Raw genomic sequence first — 16,403 nt, 5'->3', positions numbered from 1 at the left:
TCCCTCCCTCCCTTTTGTTGTCGCTTGCCCCCTCCCTCCCTTTGTTGTCGCTTGCACCCTCCCTTTGTTGTTGCTTGCCCCCTCTGTTGTCGCTTGCCCCCTCCCTCCCTCTGTTGTCGCTTGCTCCCTCCCTCCCTTTGCTGTCGCTTTCCCCTCCCTTTGCTGTCGCTTTCCCCTCCCTTTGCTGTCACTTGCCCCCTCCCTTTGCTGTCGCTTGCCCCCTCCCTCCCTTTGCTGTCACTTGCCCCCTCCCTCCCTTTGCTGTTGCTTGCCCCCCCTTTGTTGTTGCTTGCCCCTTCCTCCCTTTGTTGTCGCTTGCCCCCAAATTTGTTGTTGCATGCCCCCTCCCACCTCCCTTTGTTGTCACTTGCCCCCTCCCTCCCTTTGTTGTCGCTTGCCCCCTCCCTCCCTTTGTTGTCGCTCACCTCCTCCCTCCCCTTGTTGTCGCTTGCCCCTCCCTACCTTTGTTGTTGCTTGCCCCCTCCCTCCCTTTGTTGCTTGCCTCCTCCCTCCCTTCCTTTGTTGTCGCTTACCGCCTCTCCCTCCCTTCCTTTGTTGTTGCTTGCCTCCTCCCTCCCTCCCTTTGTTGTTGTTTTCTCCCTCCCTTTGTTGTCACTTGCCTTGTCCCTTTGTTGTCGCTTATCCTCTCCCTTCCTTTTTTGTCGTTTGCCCTCTCTCTCCCTTTGTTATCGCTTTCCCCCTCCCTCCCTCCCTTGTTGCTTGCCATCTCCTTCTCTCCCTTTGTGGTCGCTTGCCCCCTCCCTTCCTTTGTTCTCATTGCCCCCTCCCTCCCTTTGTTGTTGCTTGCCCTCTCCCTCCATCCCTCCCTTTGTTGTCAGTTGCCCCCTCCCTCCCACCATTTGTTGTTGCTTGCCCCCACCCTCCCTTTGTTGTCGCTTGCCCCCTACCTCCCTTTGTTGTTGCTTGCCCCTCCCTCCCTTTGTTGTCGCTTGCCCCTCCCTCCATTTTGTCTCTTGCCCCCTCTCTCCCTTTGTCGCTTGCCCCTCCTTCCCTTTGTTGTAGCTTGCCCCTCCCTCCCTTTGCTGTCGCTTGCCCCCTCCCTTTGTTGTCACTTGCTCCCTCCCTCCCTTTGTTGCCGCTTGCCCCCTCCCTCCCTCCCTTTGTTGTTGCTTGCCCTCCACTCGATTTGTTGTCCCTTGCCCCCTCCCTCCCTCTTTTGTCGCTTGCCCTCCTTCCTTTTGTTGTCGCTTGCCCCTCCCTCCCTTTGTTGTCTCTTGCCCCTCCCTCCCTTTGTTGTTGCTTGACCCTCCCTCCATTTGTTGTCGCTTGCCCACTTCCTTCCTTTGTTGTTGCTTGCCCCTCCCTCCCTTTGTTGTCGCTTGCCCCTCCCTCCCTTTGTTGTCGCTTTCCCCCTCCCTCCCTTTGTTGTTGCTTGCCCCCTCCATCCCTTTGTTGTTGTTTGCCACCTCCATCCCTTTGTTGTCGCTTGCCTCCTACCTCTCTCCCTTTGTTTTTGCTTGCCCCTCCCTCCCTTCCTTTGTTGTTGCTTGCTCCCTCCCTTTGTTTTTGCTTGCCCACTCCCTTCCTCCCTTTGTTGTTGCTTGCCCCCTCCATCCCTCCCTTTGGTGTTGCTTGCACCCTCCCTTTGTCGTTGCTTGCCCCCTCGCTCCCTTTGTCGCTTGCCCCCTCCCTCCCGTTGTTGTCACTTGCACCCTCCTGCCTTTTGTTGTCGCTTGTAGTTTTTTTCACTTGCCCCGCCCTGCCTTTGTTGTCACTTGGCCCCCCCTCCCTTTGTTGTCACTTGCTTCCTCCGTCACTCCCTCCTTTTGTTTTCAATTGACCCCTCCCCCTTTGTTGTTGCTTGCACCCTCCCTCCTTTTGTTGTCGCTTGCCACTTCCTTGTTGCTTGCCCCCCTCCCTCTGTCACAATCCAACTCACCTGAAAACCAGGAACCGCGGAAACTGAGAAAGTCCCCCCTCTCTCCTCCAGACCAACCATCCACACTGACTATAGCAGGATGGGCAATTGATCTCAAGGGGAAAAGGAAGCGGGTAAACCCAACAAGCCTTGGGAGAAGAGGACAATGCTTGAGGGTAACAAAGGTTCCTGTTGGGGAAGGACGAGTGTGGAAGACTGAATCTGCCTCGGTAGAATCTTGTTGTCGCAAGGGAGGACCACTGTCTAGAAAATACAAATGAATGACTTTAGAGAAAGCAAAATGGGTGGTGTATACAACAGGTAGAGAGAACCAACACTACGTTTTCAGAAGACCTATAAATCATTCACTCACCACAGATTAATCTTTAAATGGATCCCAATGAGAATAGTCTTTGAAGGTTTGAGTCTACCAGGGTAAAAGAATATAGTCCTAAAAGTCCATTAGGACAGTGCACTGAAACCAATTTATAATGAAAAGGAAAGGAAATACCTCAAGTAATAGGAGAGCTCTTCCTGTCAGGAAAATGGTATCCATAGACTGCCAGAAAACTTGATAAGCTTTGCAGAACCACTCCTGTGGTCTTTTTCTGATTAAAGTAGTATAGCAGTACTGCAATGACTGCGTTTTAAGTATATAAAAAGAAAATAAGAAAACCGCCCCTGTGGTAAATTAGATGCTTTAGAGGTGCTCAAAAGAATAATGGCCAGAATGTCCATAATGTAAAATAAACAATAACAAGGATCCGCTCCTGCGGTCCTTTTAATGAGCGTTGCGGGGTTCGTGGCAAGAGCCAGGCCAGAATGAAAGAAACAAACAGGAACCGCTCCTGTGGTCCTTTCAACAAGCGTTGCGGTTTTCACTGCCAGGGCCGGACACCGGGAAGAAAAGGAACCAAAAGGGAACCGCTCTAGCGGTAACTGGCGTGGCGGTGCACACGGCGGCAGCCGTGCACCGTGAAGAGAGGAAAATCAAGGAAACTGCTCCTGCAGTTTGGGGCGTGGCGGTACTTACGGCGACGGCCGTGCACCGTGAAGAGAAGAAAATCAAGGAAACTGCCCCTGCAGTACGGGGCGTAGCGGTGCTTACGGCGACGGCCGTGCTCCTTGAAGAGATGAAAATCAAGGAAACTGCCCCTGCAGTTCTGGAGGTGCACCGTGAAGTTTTAGAGCAGAATCAGAGGATGTGGGTAACAGCAATGTAACCTGGCAAGGTTCCAGGAACAAGATACTATAAAGCCAAGCATCCCGATGTTGCTTCAGGTGTTTCAGATATAGTAGCACCTCCTATCAGATGGTGTGTCAGAGCCCAATGAGAAAGGAGAAGATTCCTTAAAGGGACAGTGTCAAAGCAGGAAATTGCATTCATACAAGTAGAGAGGGTGACACGACCTCGAATGGTAACACCCTCCCTTTGTTGTTGCTTGCTTCCTCCCTCACTTTGTTGTTGCTTGCTTCCTCCCTCCCTCCCTTTGTTGTTGCTTGCCCCCTCCCTCCCTTTGTCACTTGCCCCCTTCTTCCCTCCTCTCTTTGTTGTTGTTTGTCCCCTCCCTCCATTTGTTGTTGCTTCCCCCTCACTCCCTTTGTTGTTGCTTGCCCTCTCTGTTGTCGCTTGCCCCCTCCCGCCCTCCCTCTGTTGTCGCTTGCCCCCTTCCTCCCTCCCTTTGTTGTCACTTGCCCCCTCCCTTTGTTGTCGCTTGCCCCCTCCCTTCCTCCCTTTGTTGTCGCTTGCCCTCTCTCTCGCTCCCTTTGTTGTCGTTTGCCCCTCCCTCCCATTGTTGTCGCTTGCCCCCTCCATCCCTTTGTTGTCACTTGCCCTCCCTTCCTTTGTTGTCGCTTGCCCCCTCCCTTCCTCTCTTTGTTGTCGGCTTGCCCCTCCCTCCCTTTGTTGTCGCCTGCCCCCTTTGTTGTCACTTGCCCCCTCCCTTCCTTTGTTGCCGCTTGCCCCCTTTTGTTGTCACTTGCCTCTTCCTCCCTTTGTTGTCACTTGCCTCCTCTGTCACTCCCTCCCTTTGTTGTTGCTTGACTTCTCCCTCTCTTTTTGTTGCTTGCACCCTCCCTTCCTTTGTTGGCGCTTACCCCCCTCCCTTTGTTGTCGCTTACCCCTCCCTCCCTTTGTTGTCACTTGTCCTCTCTCTCTGTTGTCGCTTGCCCCCATCCTCCCTTTGTTTTCGCTTGCCCCCTCTCTCTGTTGTTGCTCACCCCCTTTCTCTGTTGTCGCTCACCCCCTCCCTCTGTCATCGCCTGGTCCCCTCCCGCCCTCTTTCTGTCGTCGCCTGGCCCCCTCCAGCCCTCCCTCTGTCGGCGCTTGGCCCCCTCCTGCACCTCCTCCTGCCCTCCCTCTGTCATCGCCTGGCCCCCTTCCGCCCTCCCTCTGTCGTCGCCTGGCGCCCTCCCGCCCTCCCTCCATCACTCTCTCCCTTTGTTGTCGCTTGACCCCTCCCTCTCTTTGTTTTTGCTTGCGCCCTCCCTTCCTTTGTTGGCTCTTGCCCCCTCCCTTTGTTGCTGCTTGCCCCCTCCCTTTGTTGTCGCTTGCCCCCTCCACCCTTTGTTGTTGCTTGCCCTCTCTCTCTGTTGTCGGTTGCCCCCTCCCTCCCTTTGTTGTTGCTTGCCCCTCCCTCCCTTTTTTGTTGCTTGCCCTCTCCCTCCCTTTGTTGTTGCTTGCCCCCTCTCTCTTTTGTTGCTTGCCCCCTCCCTCCCTCCCTCTTTTGTCGCTTGCCCCCTTCCTCCCTCCCTCTTGTGTCGCTTGCACCCTCCCTCCCTTGTCGCTTGCCCCTCTCGCCCTCCCTCTTTTGTCGTTTGCCCCCTCCCGCCCTCCCACTCTTTTGTCGCTTGCCCCCTTCCGCCCTCCCACTCTTTTGTCGCTTGCCCCCTCCCGCCCTCCCACTCTTTTGTCGCTTGCCCCCTCCCGCCCTCCCACTCTTTTGTCGCTTACCCCCTCCCGCCCTCCCTCTTTTGTCGCTTACCCCCTCCCGCCCTCCCTCTTTTGTCGCTTACCCCCTCCTGACCTCCCTCTTTTGTCACTTGCCCCTTCCTCCCTCTTTTGTCGCTTGCCCCTCCCGCCCTCCTCTTTTTGTCGCTTTGCCCCCTCCCGCCCTCCCTCTGTTGGCGTTGCCCCCTCCCTCCCTCTGTTGTCGTTGCCCCTCCCTCCCTTTGTTGTCGCTTGCCCCCTCCCTCCCTTTGTTGTCGCTTGCCCCTTCCCTCTCTTTGTTGTCGCTTGCCCCCCATCGTTGTTGCTTGCCCCCTTCATTTTCGCTTGCCCCCTTCATTGTCGCTTGCCCCCTCCTTCCCTTTGTTGTCAATGCCCCCTCTGTTGTCGCTTGCCCCCTCCCGCCCTCCCTCTTTTGTCGCTTACCCCCTCCCGCCCTCCCTCTTTTGTCGCTTGCCCCCTTCCTCCCTCTTTTGTCACTTGCCCCTCCCACCCTCCTCCTTTTGTCGCTTTGCCCCCTCCCACCCTCCCTCTGTTGGCGTTGCCCCCTCCCTCCCTCTGTTGTCGTTGCCCCTCCATCCCTTTGTTGTCGCTTGCCCCTCCTCCCTTTGTTGTCGCTTTCCCCCTCCCTCCCTTTGTTGTTGCTTGGCCCCTACGTTGTCGCTTGCCCCCTCCTTCCCTTTGTTGTCGCTTGCCCCCTCTGTTGTCGCTTGCCCCCTCCCACCCTACCTCTGTTGTCGCTTGCCCCTCCCCCCTTCCTCTGTTGTCGCTTGCCCCGTCCCGCCCTCCCTCTGTTGTCGCTTGCCCCCTCCCGCCCTCCCTCTGTTGTCGCTTGCCCCCTCCCGCCCTCCCTCTGTTGTCGCTTGCCCCCTCCTGCCCTCCCTCTGTTGTCGCTTGCCCCGTCCCGCCCTCCCTCTGTTGTCGCTTGCCCCCTCCCGCCCTACGCCTGTTGTCGTTTGCCCCCTCCCGCCCTCCCTCTGTTGTCGCTTGCCCCCTCCCGCCCTCCCTCTGGGCCCCCTCCCGCCCTCCCTCTGTTGTCGCCTGGGCCCCCTCCCGCCCACCCTCTGTTGTTGCCTGGGCCCCCTCCCTCTGTTGTCACAAGGGCTCCCTCCCGCCCTCCCTCTGTTGTCGCCTGGGCCCCCTCCCGCCCTCCCTCTGTTGTCGCCTGGACCCCCTCCCGCCCCCCCATTGTTGTCGCCTGGACCCCCTCCTGCCCTCCCTCTGTTGTCGCCTGGGCCCCTTCCCGCCCTCCCTTTGTTGTCTCTTGGCCCCTCCCGCCCTCCCTCTGTTGTCGCTTGGGCCCTCCCGCCCTCCCTCTGTTGTCGCCTGGCCCCTCCCGCCCTCCCTCTGTTGTCGCCTGGCCCCTCCCGCCCTCCCTCTGTTGTCGCCTGGCCCCTCCCGCCCTCCCTCTGTTGTCTCCTGGCCCCTCCCCGCCATCTCTGTTGTCGCATGACCCCGCCCTCTGTTGTCGTTGCCCCCTCCCTCCGTTGTCGTTGCCCCCTCCCTCTGTTTTCTCTTGCCCCCTCCCTCTCTTTGTTGTCGCTTGCCCCTCCCTCTCTTTGTTGTCGCTTGCCCACCCCTTCTTTGTCGCTTGCCCCCCCTTCTTTGTCGCTTGCCCCCCCTTTCGTTGTCAGTTGCCTCCTTCGTTGTCGCTTGCCCCCTTCGTTGTCGCTTGCCCCCTTCGTTGTGGCTTGCCCCCTCCTTCCCTTTGTTGTCGCTTGCCCCTTCTGTTGTTGCTTGCCCCCCCCGCCCTCCCTCTGTTGTCGCTTGCCCCCCCCGCCCTCCCTCTGTTGTCGCTTGCCCCCTCCCGCCCTCCCTCTGTTGTCGCTTGCCCCCTCCCGCCCTCCCTCTGTTGTCGCTTGCCCCCTCCCGCCCTCCCTCTGTTGTCGCTTGCCCCCTCCCGCCCTCCCTCTGTTGTCGCTTGCTCCCTCCCCCCTCCCTCTCTTGTCACCTGGCCCCCTCCTCCCCTCCCTCTGTTGTCGCCTGGACCCTCCCTCCCTCCCTCTGTTGTCGCCTGACCCTCCCACCCTCCCTCTGTTGTCGCCTGACCCCTCCCACCCTCCCTCTGTTGTCGCCTGACCCCTCCCACCCTCCCTCTGTTGTCGCCTGACCCCTCCCACCCTCCCTCTGTTGTCGCCTGACCCCTCCCACCCTCCCTCTGTTATCGCCTGGCCCCTCCCCGCCCTCCCTCTGTTGTCGCCTGGCCCCCCGCCCTCCCTCTGTTGTCACCTGGCCCCTCCCGCCCTCCCTCTGTTGTCACCTGCCAATGACCTTTATCTGGTCTTAACAGTGTTCTTGATCAAAAGGCTGCAACTGGTGCAGCTAGGTTAATCCGCAAGGTCCCTCTGCGCTACCGCTTCTCCTTGCACCTCAAACAACTTCATTGGCTCCCAGTAGCCAGGAGGATGGAATATAAGGACCTGACCATTGCTTTCCGTGTCAGGGTAGGGGCCCCGGCTACCCGAGGAAGAGACTTTGCCCGTACCACCAAGATCCAACCTCTGACGCTACCTGCCAAACTGTGGAATGACTTGCCTCCCTGCTTAAGCATGCTGAACTCGGAGCAGGATTTCATAAAGGCGCTGAAAACATGGCTCTTAAAGAAAAGGGATTAGGTGCTCGGGTCTTACTTCTCTGTTGTTTGCCGCTCTAGCGCCAGGACACCTGCCTGAGGTAACTGTGCGCTTTATAAATACTCTTTACTCACTTACTTACTACTTGCTTGCCTCCGTTGCTGCTTGCCTCTGTTGCTGCTTGCCTCTGTTGCTGCTTGCCTCTGTTGCTGCTTGCCTCTGTTGCTGCTTGCCTCTGTTGCTGCTTGCTTCTGTTGCTGCTTTCCTCAGTTGCTGCTTGCCTCAGTTGCTGCTTGCCTCAGTTGCTGCTTGCCTCAGTTGCGGCTTCCCTCAGTTGCGGCTTGCCTCTTTTGCTGCTTGCCTCTATTGCGGCTTACCTCTCTTGCGGCTTACCTCTCTTGCGGCTTGCCTCTCTTGAGGCGTACCTCCTGTTGCTGCATACCTCTTGTTGCGTGCCTCCGCTATCCTCCCTCTGTTGTTGCTTCAACCCCCTACCCAGTCTCACTCCCCCCGCCCCCTCAGCCTTCCTCCTGTTTTTGGTTGGTCCTCACTCCATTTTTACGTGGCTTTCTCCCTCCGTTTTGCAGCCCCCCTACCCCCGCTATAACTACAAAAGCACTTTGACATGGACACCCTTAGCTGCATCATAGCACCATTTCCCCCAAACCCCCCTCGACCATGTTGCCTTCTTCCCCCGCCCTCCACCCACTCTCCCTCCATTTGTATGCCCCTGCCATAAATAGTGATATGATGTAGACGTCACTGCACTTCTTTTTTTCCCCACACTCGTTTCCCCAACGCCCTTGAAAGCAATAAACAAAACATCGCAAATATACAGCCAGTGTGGTGTTTTTTTTTGTCTTTTTAATTTTTTTACATTTTAACCATATTGCGCTGCTGTACCATATGGCTAAAACATAGACAAAGGCAATACCTTGTATAGGCGACACCTATTGACACTGCCCTTTTGCTTGTTCATATATATTTTTTAAAAATCCATTGCTGTAATGCTGTTCAGAATGCGATTCACTAGAAGTGTTTCTATCAGTCAAAGGCACAGCTTCCTTAACATTTTTTTAAACCATCACCAGAAAAACATGCACAAATGTTCTTTAATGTATCTAATAAACTGCGATGTCTGCTCCTCTGCTAATATGCCCTTTTTAGGTCTCGCCTGGCGTAAGACTGCGCAGACATGCGCAGTCTCGCTGGCGAGATTTAGTGTTAACAGGTATTTTCTGTAAGGGGTATTAAGCCCCGCCCTTATTTTCCATTGGCTGGCGTCACCGTTTATGGTAAACGGTGGCCAGCCATTGGAAAAGAGGTGTCCGTGACGCATTAGCTTGGCTTTTCGAGCCGTCCCATTTGGACGGACTCGCTTGTTTTGCGTTGGTCGCAAAAGCAGGAGCCTTCCAAGTGGGACGGCTTATTTATTTATTCTGTAATGGCGTCTAAACAATCATTCAAACTGTGTGATCTACGAATCGCCCCCATTCACTTAGTAAAGCTGGCGCGCGTGGAAAGAAGCTAGCCCGTAGACTTGTGCATTATATGAAAAATCGTGATCGTAAACTGCTACACTGACGCCCTCTTCTGGGCTTCCTGAAACTTTTCTTTTCTTCTGCGGCACGCGCAGGAGGCGCAGTCTGGTGGCAATAATTTCAGCAGTGGCTCGTGTGAAGTCGGTGGCGCGAGCTGGGCTCATTTCCTCTTACGAACCTTGAAGTGCTGCCCATTCAGAAAGTTCCCGCTGCTTGATGAAGTTCAGTGTTTAATGTATTACCACGACCGGAATTTGGAACTCGCGCCAGGAATGTTCCAACAATAAATTGTGACCAGTTTGCGTGCTCTTTCACGAAGTCTGTGACAGATTCCGAGCTCCGCCTCTAATGGCCAGAAGTGGCCTCAAAACAACGTATATGTTGATGTGCGCCAAGAAGCTGTCCAACCAGGTTCAAAACACGAGAGCAGCCCGTCTGGGTGTAATCCATTACAGTTCCACTAACTGGCCCACTATTGTTGGGCTGACAGACCCACCAGTGCTGCTGAGTGTAGATTCGGCCTGGGCAACCGGAAACCAACTCTGCCGCTAATGGCCTCTGCGTGGATCTGATCTGAATCCATGACCGCAGCATGGACTGCTTTAACTGGAAGCCCGCTTTTTCAACCAATGAAATGTGCTGCCTGGAGTCACAGCTGCACGTCGATGGCATGTGTGTTGCCTCCGGCCAACAGCTTGCTCACGTGCACTCCGGCCTGCAGACCCCCTAGCTAGGTATTCAGCTGTGTGTTTAACCTATCCTGGATCCACCCTTGCTGCCAGAGAGCTGTGCATACTCTCCACCTGCAGTCACCATTGCTGATCAGTGAGCTCTTCCTGCACTGTGGCCCTGAGCTACTATTATTAGTCAATTTCTTGTGACTAAGCACTGGCCTTGAGTCACCATTGCTGGCCAATATTCTGTTGGTGGACTCCTGCCGAGAGTAGTTGTTGTTGCCCACTCAGCAGAGGCTGGACTCTGAGCCACTTTTTAAGGTCTGCAAGCTGGGATTGTAATGTTTGCACTCCAGCCGGAGCAACTACTGCTGATCAGTGAGTTTTTTGCACACTTTGCCTGGAACCACTGTTGCTGGCCAGTGAACTTTGCATTGCTTCCAGTGAATAACCATTGTTGCTGGTCAACAAGCACCATTGCTGTAAGGTGACCAGAATTTTAAAGCCAAAACCTGGGACATTTCACAAAAATAGAAGGAGGACTACAATTTTACTTCAACCGAGCGCACAGAATGACAGCGCTCCTCAGCAGAGAATTACAGAAGAGGCAAAAGGTGGCGGGGGCAGGGTGAGGGCATCCATGAAAGCAGGAGCGGCTGTGAACAGGAATGCCAGGGCCCCTTATCGTTAGATAATATTATAAACGTGTATTTACGCAGCTGAGAGGTAGAATGAACAGGATTCGATGTCATGACACAGGATACGATGTCATGACACAGGATGCCATCCATCCTCTTTATTTTAAAACACTTGGCAGGAGACACAGGAGGTAGGTCACAGCTTGCAAGCTAGCAGGGGCAATATCAGCCACCTCTCTGTCCGCTAGAGCTGTGGGCTGGAGCTAACACTGGGCCTGAAGGGCTAAGAGGTCGGCGCCCGCCAAAGTTGAGATTAGTTGTTTATTGCATCTTCTGCCTGCACACAAAAGACCATAACTAACACTTGAATAAAAGCCGTGTCAGAGCTGAGGGGTGTGTGGCCGATGCTGGCAAGTGAGCAAAGTGCCTAAAGGAGACAGTAAAACAGAAATGTTAAAAATAGGGAAAGAAAGAGAGAGGAAACATAGGTCTCGCATTTGAGAGAGTTTAAGCTACTAGCATTGCAAAAAACAATGCCTTTTATTTGTTTTAAAAACCAAAACATAAATAAAAGACATTGTAATTTACAATGCGAATAGCTCAAACTCGCGTAAAGGCGAGTCCTATTGCATTGCAAATGCTTGTTTAAATTCGACTTGCACTGATAGCAGAGCTTTACCTGCGCAAGGTTTTCTTTCAAAGTCTCACAGTCTGCCATTTTCTTTCTTTATAGGGCAAAGGTTTAGCCAGTGCCAGGAAAAAGCTGGATGCAGCAGCAGCAGCACTGGAAGATCGTGATAAACCCTACGCCTGTGACAGTGAGTGGTCATCATTGTGTGTTTCCTATTACCCCTTTGATGGGGGTCCATTTCAATCCTTTGCACATACACACCCATAACACGTATTTCTTGACTATTGATTTTATGTGCGCTTAGTTCAAAAAGATGCCAGCGTTACAATTTCATTCTTGTTAAGGGTAATTACTTTGTGCCTGACCCACAGGCCAAGGTAACTAGTGGTTGGTTAAGGGAAGGACACTGATATGAGTCAGTAGAATGTAACAAGGTCTTGAAAATGAAGAAACCTGATTCCAAAGAGCATTTTGTTGGTGGTGGGGGAGGGGGTCAGTCTGGGTTAAGATGAAGTCTCACCATAGACTATAATAGTAAGAGTTTACTCACTTTGCAAGGTCAGGAAGTTGCGAGGGCATTAGAAATTGTCTGACTGGTGACTGGAAGAGAGAAAAAGGAAACTAATGAGAGTATGATTATACAAAGTGGGGAAAACATGGAATGGCGATGGGTGGTGGACAGACATAAGATGTAGAAAAGGAACTGATCTAGTGTGGAAAAGTAGGTTTAGCAAAGAAATTCTGTGAATTTGAATAGAGCCTACTAAAGAGTGGTGTTGGCTAACTATTATGAGACCTTTCAAAAATTTTCAGAGACAGTTGAGTAGAGGAAAATGACCATGTAGTTGGAAACCCTTCAAGTAGCTTAAAAGAAGAAAAAAAAAGCAAAATAGCACAAGGCAGATTGAAGGTTTCTTTGTGATGAAATGGTGGTAGGAGCGGTAAGTACACAGCTACGGCTGGTAAGCATTAAAAGCAATTGGATGAAGAGGTTGTCTCTTGGATCTGGGGAAGGATGAATGGTAGACAAAGGAGGGTTGAGTTTTCTTCGCTTTGTGAGGTCTTTTCTTTGGGGTCCTGGGCAATCATTGGTTACTGGGCAGTATCCCTAGTTGCTGCTGTTGTTTACCACCAGTGTTCCAGGGCCACCCATACAGTTGCTGGTGAATTGTATAACCAAGTTACTCTCCTTAGGCCTTTTTCTATCCAGTGGTAGCAAACTTGAGTGCTCAATGTTTACATTGGGAGGTAAAGTCGAGTAAAAAACTCAGAGATAGCATGACACACAAAAATACGCACAATAAACTCTGTTGTCAGTCAGAGCTATTAGTACTTTAAAGAATATGGCTTTGTTTATAGGTAGGTAAAACACTGCAATTAAGGCAAATAGAAAAAATGATTTCTGGAAGTAAATTCATGGTATTTATACCAGAGGTGATGCTTTTTTTTCTTCTTCTAATAGTATGGGTCACCAAGGTAAAAGTTATACTATGGGGTGTGCACATTTGGGTGTTCTTGGTAGAATTCAGCTTTACTTCAATTTTTTCCTCCATGTCCATCAGTGAGGCAGGGGTGTCAAACATAAAGTAACAATGCCGCAATTTGGATATTTGTCATGCTGGAGTGGGTTGGAGCTTTTTTGCATGACTTTCCCACCAAAATTCCCCAGACCCTTTGCTGCTTTCAGCAACTGTTCCCCACTGTTTCTCCCCCGCACTTTGGGCGGGAGAATCGGTGGGAAAACCTAGTGAGGGAAAGAAGTGTGCCCACCTCTGCCAACTCCATCCCTCAGGTGGGGGAGGTGAGGTAAAGCACAACTTCGATTCCCCGCCATCTTGAGGATTGGGGGACCCAACCAACCAGGGACAGACTCCTGCCCCCCTCCCACTGGAAAGGGACAGAATAGGGGGTGTACTCACCCCAGGGAAGGGACCCACCGGTCCCTGCCCTTTACCTACCTGTAACACCCCTAAATCTAGTATTTAGGGGGCACCCTGAACCTTGCTTCCTCAGATTCCCGCAACCTACGAAGAAGAAGGACGAAAGAAGATGCCCAGCAGAGAAGACTACAGAGAACAACTGACTTGCCCCAGCTCTATCGGCCCGTCTGCAGTTTTCAGAGATACTGTGCCAAATGTCGTCTTGTCCTGTAATCAGCGACCTCCAGAACCCCTAGGAGGACTGGCTGCCTTCAACAAAGACCAGATCTCCTGTGAACAGCAGTTCTGTTCAAAAGAAACTCCAAAGCAAGACTCGGAGCATACTGAGGACAAAGAAACTCGACGCCTGGAAACACCACTGCACCCGTCGCCTACGGCCCTAGTTTGAGTGGCCCACTGGTTCCAGCGAGGTCCCCCAGCGCTCCAGAGTCCGAGTCCACCATGGGTTGACCCCTCCAGGACTCTCCGACATCGTCTGCAGCCTCTGCACGGAAACAACCCCAACCGCCAGGGGCCCGGTAAGGTGAAATCCGACCTCAAAAGACACCCCTGCATCCAGCCGCCCTGCGCCCTGGAGAAAAGAACCCGAGGTGCACCTACGCACCCGAGCCCTCCAACTTACCTGCCTAGCTGTTGGTTCCTGCCGGAACTCTTCCTGGACCGAGCCTGCAGCTAAAAACCAAAACCGAAAATCTACATTGAAAACAACAGGGCACCCAACGCCAAAACAGCACTCTGCACCTGCCCGCCCCAGCGCCACTGAGGGTGCACCTTTTGTGCTGGCTTGTTTCCCAATTTGCGCTGAGCTAAAGTCCAGAAGCTTTGCTCCCAAAGCTGTGTGGCCTGCAAGCCAGAAGCCACCAACCGAAGGCCCTCTATCCCCCATTGGATTACATTGGGCCTCAACACACTGCAGCACCGGGCGCCCCAGTGCTGCTGAGGGTGTAACAAGAGTGCATCACATCACTGACCCTGGGGGACCCCTGAGTCTACCCCCAGAACTTGAACTCCCACTGTCGATAACTTACCTGTGAACCAATAACTATTTTTCCTCCATAGGATAACATTGACCGATTTTTCTTCCAAAAAGTTTCGAAGTGTGGAGTTTCAAAATCTAAAAGTATTCTTTAAAAAACGCACGAATAACTAAAATGTATTTACTTACCTGTTTGCAGGAAATGTCCCAGTGCTGAATCCAGGTATTCAGCACGGAGTAAGAAAAGTAACGTAAAAAGTAACTTACCTGTAACTTACTGAAAAAGCCTATTCATTTCAATGCACTGTATTTGCTTAAAAACGTTTCTAAGTGTGGAATTTTGAAATCTAAAGATATTCTTTAAAAATAGCCCGAATAACCAACACTTAATTACTTACCTGTTTGCAGGAAATGTCCCAGTGCTGAATCCAGGTATCCAGCACTGAGTAAGAAAAGTACAGTGAAAAGTAACTTACATGCAATTTACTGAAAAAGCCTATTCATTTCAATGTACTGTATTTGCTAAGTGTTGCATACTACTGCTTCCCTATAAATCAAACAAACAACAATTTCTATTGCATTTTTAAACTGTTTAACATTCAGTAACTTATTACTGTAAAGTAATTAATGCTTACCTGTGCCAGGCTTGCTAGGTTCTAAAATAAAACAGTATATTTTTATACAAAACCATTGGCCCAGATTTCAGTCTCTGAGTGTGTGTATCCATTTGCTGACTGAGTGTGTACATCAAATGCTTAACACTGTCCTCTGATACTGCCTTACTGCTTGACCAAGCTACCATTAATAGAGAGTAAGGTTCTGTCTAACTTTAACCTCGGCCTACCTTTGGAGTCACCTGGACCCTATACACACTATACCTCATTTTGGTGTAGTATATATAGAGCCAGTTTGTTACAGGGTGTGCCCAAGCCGACATGAGAAATCACCTATTCTAAACATAGCTCTATTAAAAGCCATCACGTTATGGGTTATGAGTAAATGCCAATGAAGGCCAGAATCTAACGGAACCCCTAAATAACGAAACTCATCCACCTGACTAATATGAAGACCATCTACTATAACTTTCATAATTTTCATTTTAAGTGGGCCAAACTTCATGCCGTGTCATTTTGAAAAAACTGGTGGAGAGGTCAAGACTGTTCATAAAATTGATAAAAAGATTAAGAGGTCTTTGTATTCCCTTGGCTGTCCAAGCAGTTAAAACAGTATCATCTGCATAGAGCAGATCGGGAATTGAACGGCCACCCACTTTGGGTACATCCAAGTATGGGTCAGTCAGTGCTAGTTCTAAATGAATAATATGAAAAATGAATGAAAATGGTGCTAAAATACAAACCCGACGGACCCCATGCTGCAGTTTAAAGTGCTTTCTGCATTCACCTTATATGACACAAGCTGAAAGCTCATTATGTAAGTCATCCAGAAAATTAATTAATGGGGGCTCTAATTGGATGAGTCTCCTACAAACCCAGTTTTTGGAACTCTCCCACTTGACCCAAGATGCAGCCATATCATTCTGACTTTCAGGAAATGCCTCAAGACTCGCCTCTTCAAATCTTAATCTCTGTGGAAAATTATCAAGTTTCTTAGTGGCCCGCATGGAAAAGACATCTGACTACATTATATTACTTGTTTTTTTAGCTGCATTACTGTTGTTAAACTCCCCATGTTACTCTCATTCCGCCTCCCCTTCCTGCCTTCTCCACCCTCTTCTCCCTCCCCCTTTTGGTTGATTGTACGACGGTACATGGCTTGTAAATACATTATATGCCTTTGCCACCCATTTTTTAACATGCATGTTTTTGCCACGAATATGCATTTGCAACGCATGCCAATACCACACATTGTTTTTAGATTTGAAAACAATGTATTTGTGGGGTGACTTACCTTAAATGAGTGGTATTGGCATGCATTGTAAATGCATATTCGCAGTACAAATATGCGCGCTAAGAAAATGCGTGGTAAAGGCACAACGAGGTAAAAACCTCGTTGTAAAGGCTGTTTCTTCTTTTGGTTCACTCCCTTCTTGCTGATGCAAACTGTAAGGTTCTCTGTAAAGTGCTTTGATATCTGTCCGATGAGAAGATGCTGTAAACGAATGTCAAATAAATACTCTTGCAGGAATATTGGGCGCAAGTTGTAGATGGTATACCAACAGTAAAATTGCAGGTTTTCTGGTTAACAATAGCACTCTCAAGATGGGCGAGTCACACTCAACCCATAGCCTCAACAGGTAATTGCCAGGTAACTGGAATTTAGTGTAACCACCCATGATTTTTAGGTCTCGGGACCATCCGGTCTGCTGAAGGCAGAACCGGAAGTCCGGAGATTTAATGTTTTGAAGAAGAGGGGCTTGAACCCAACCCTCTTCTCTCCTCTTCTCAATTGGCTAGCCTCTTGAATGCTGGCCAGCCATTGGAGAAGAGGATCGTCTCTCCGATCAGGCCCCGTCCTTTTCGGATTCGGGGGCGTGTTTTTTTCTACTTTTCTGATTATCTCCTCCAGCCAATGGCAAGAGGAGGGAAAAGAAAACACACCCCCCAATCCGAAAATGACGCGCTGTTTCTCCGAGCTACCTTTGCA

General features: G+C 51.3%; 1 protein-coding gene across 5 annotated transcripts in view; it reads left to right on the top strand.

Annotated features, from left to right (window-relative positions):
• DPF2 (double PHD fingers 2) overlaps positions 1 to 16,403 on the top strand; it is a 434,995-nt gene that overhangs the window by 259,062 nt on the left and 159,530 nt on the right. For all 5 annotated transcript variants that reach the window (XM_085625747.1, XM_085625748.1, XM_085625746.1 and 2 more), the window contains one exon: positions 10,986 to 11,070. In XM_085625747.1, the coding sequence (XP_085481873.1) occupies positions 10,986 to 11,070 (85 nt within the window). The remainder of the gene's footprint in view (positions 1 to 10,985; positions 11,071 to 16,403) is intronic.

The sequence above is a fragment of the Triturus cristatus genome, chromosome 9, assembly GCF_964204655.1.
Source record: "Triturus cristatus chromosome 9, aTriCri1.1, whole genome shotgun sequence".
Taxonomy (NCBI): Eukaryota; Metazoa; Chordata; class Amphibia; order Caudata; family Salamandridae; genus Triturus; species Triturus cristatus.
This window is presented reverse-complemented; position numbering and strand designations above follow the sequence as displayed.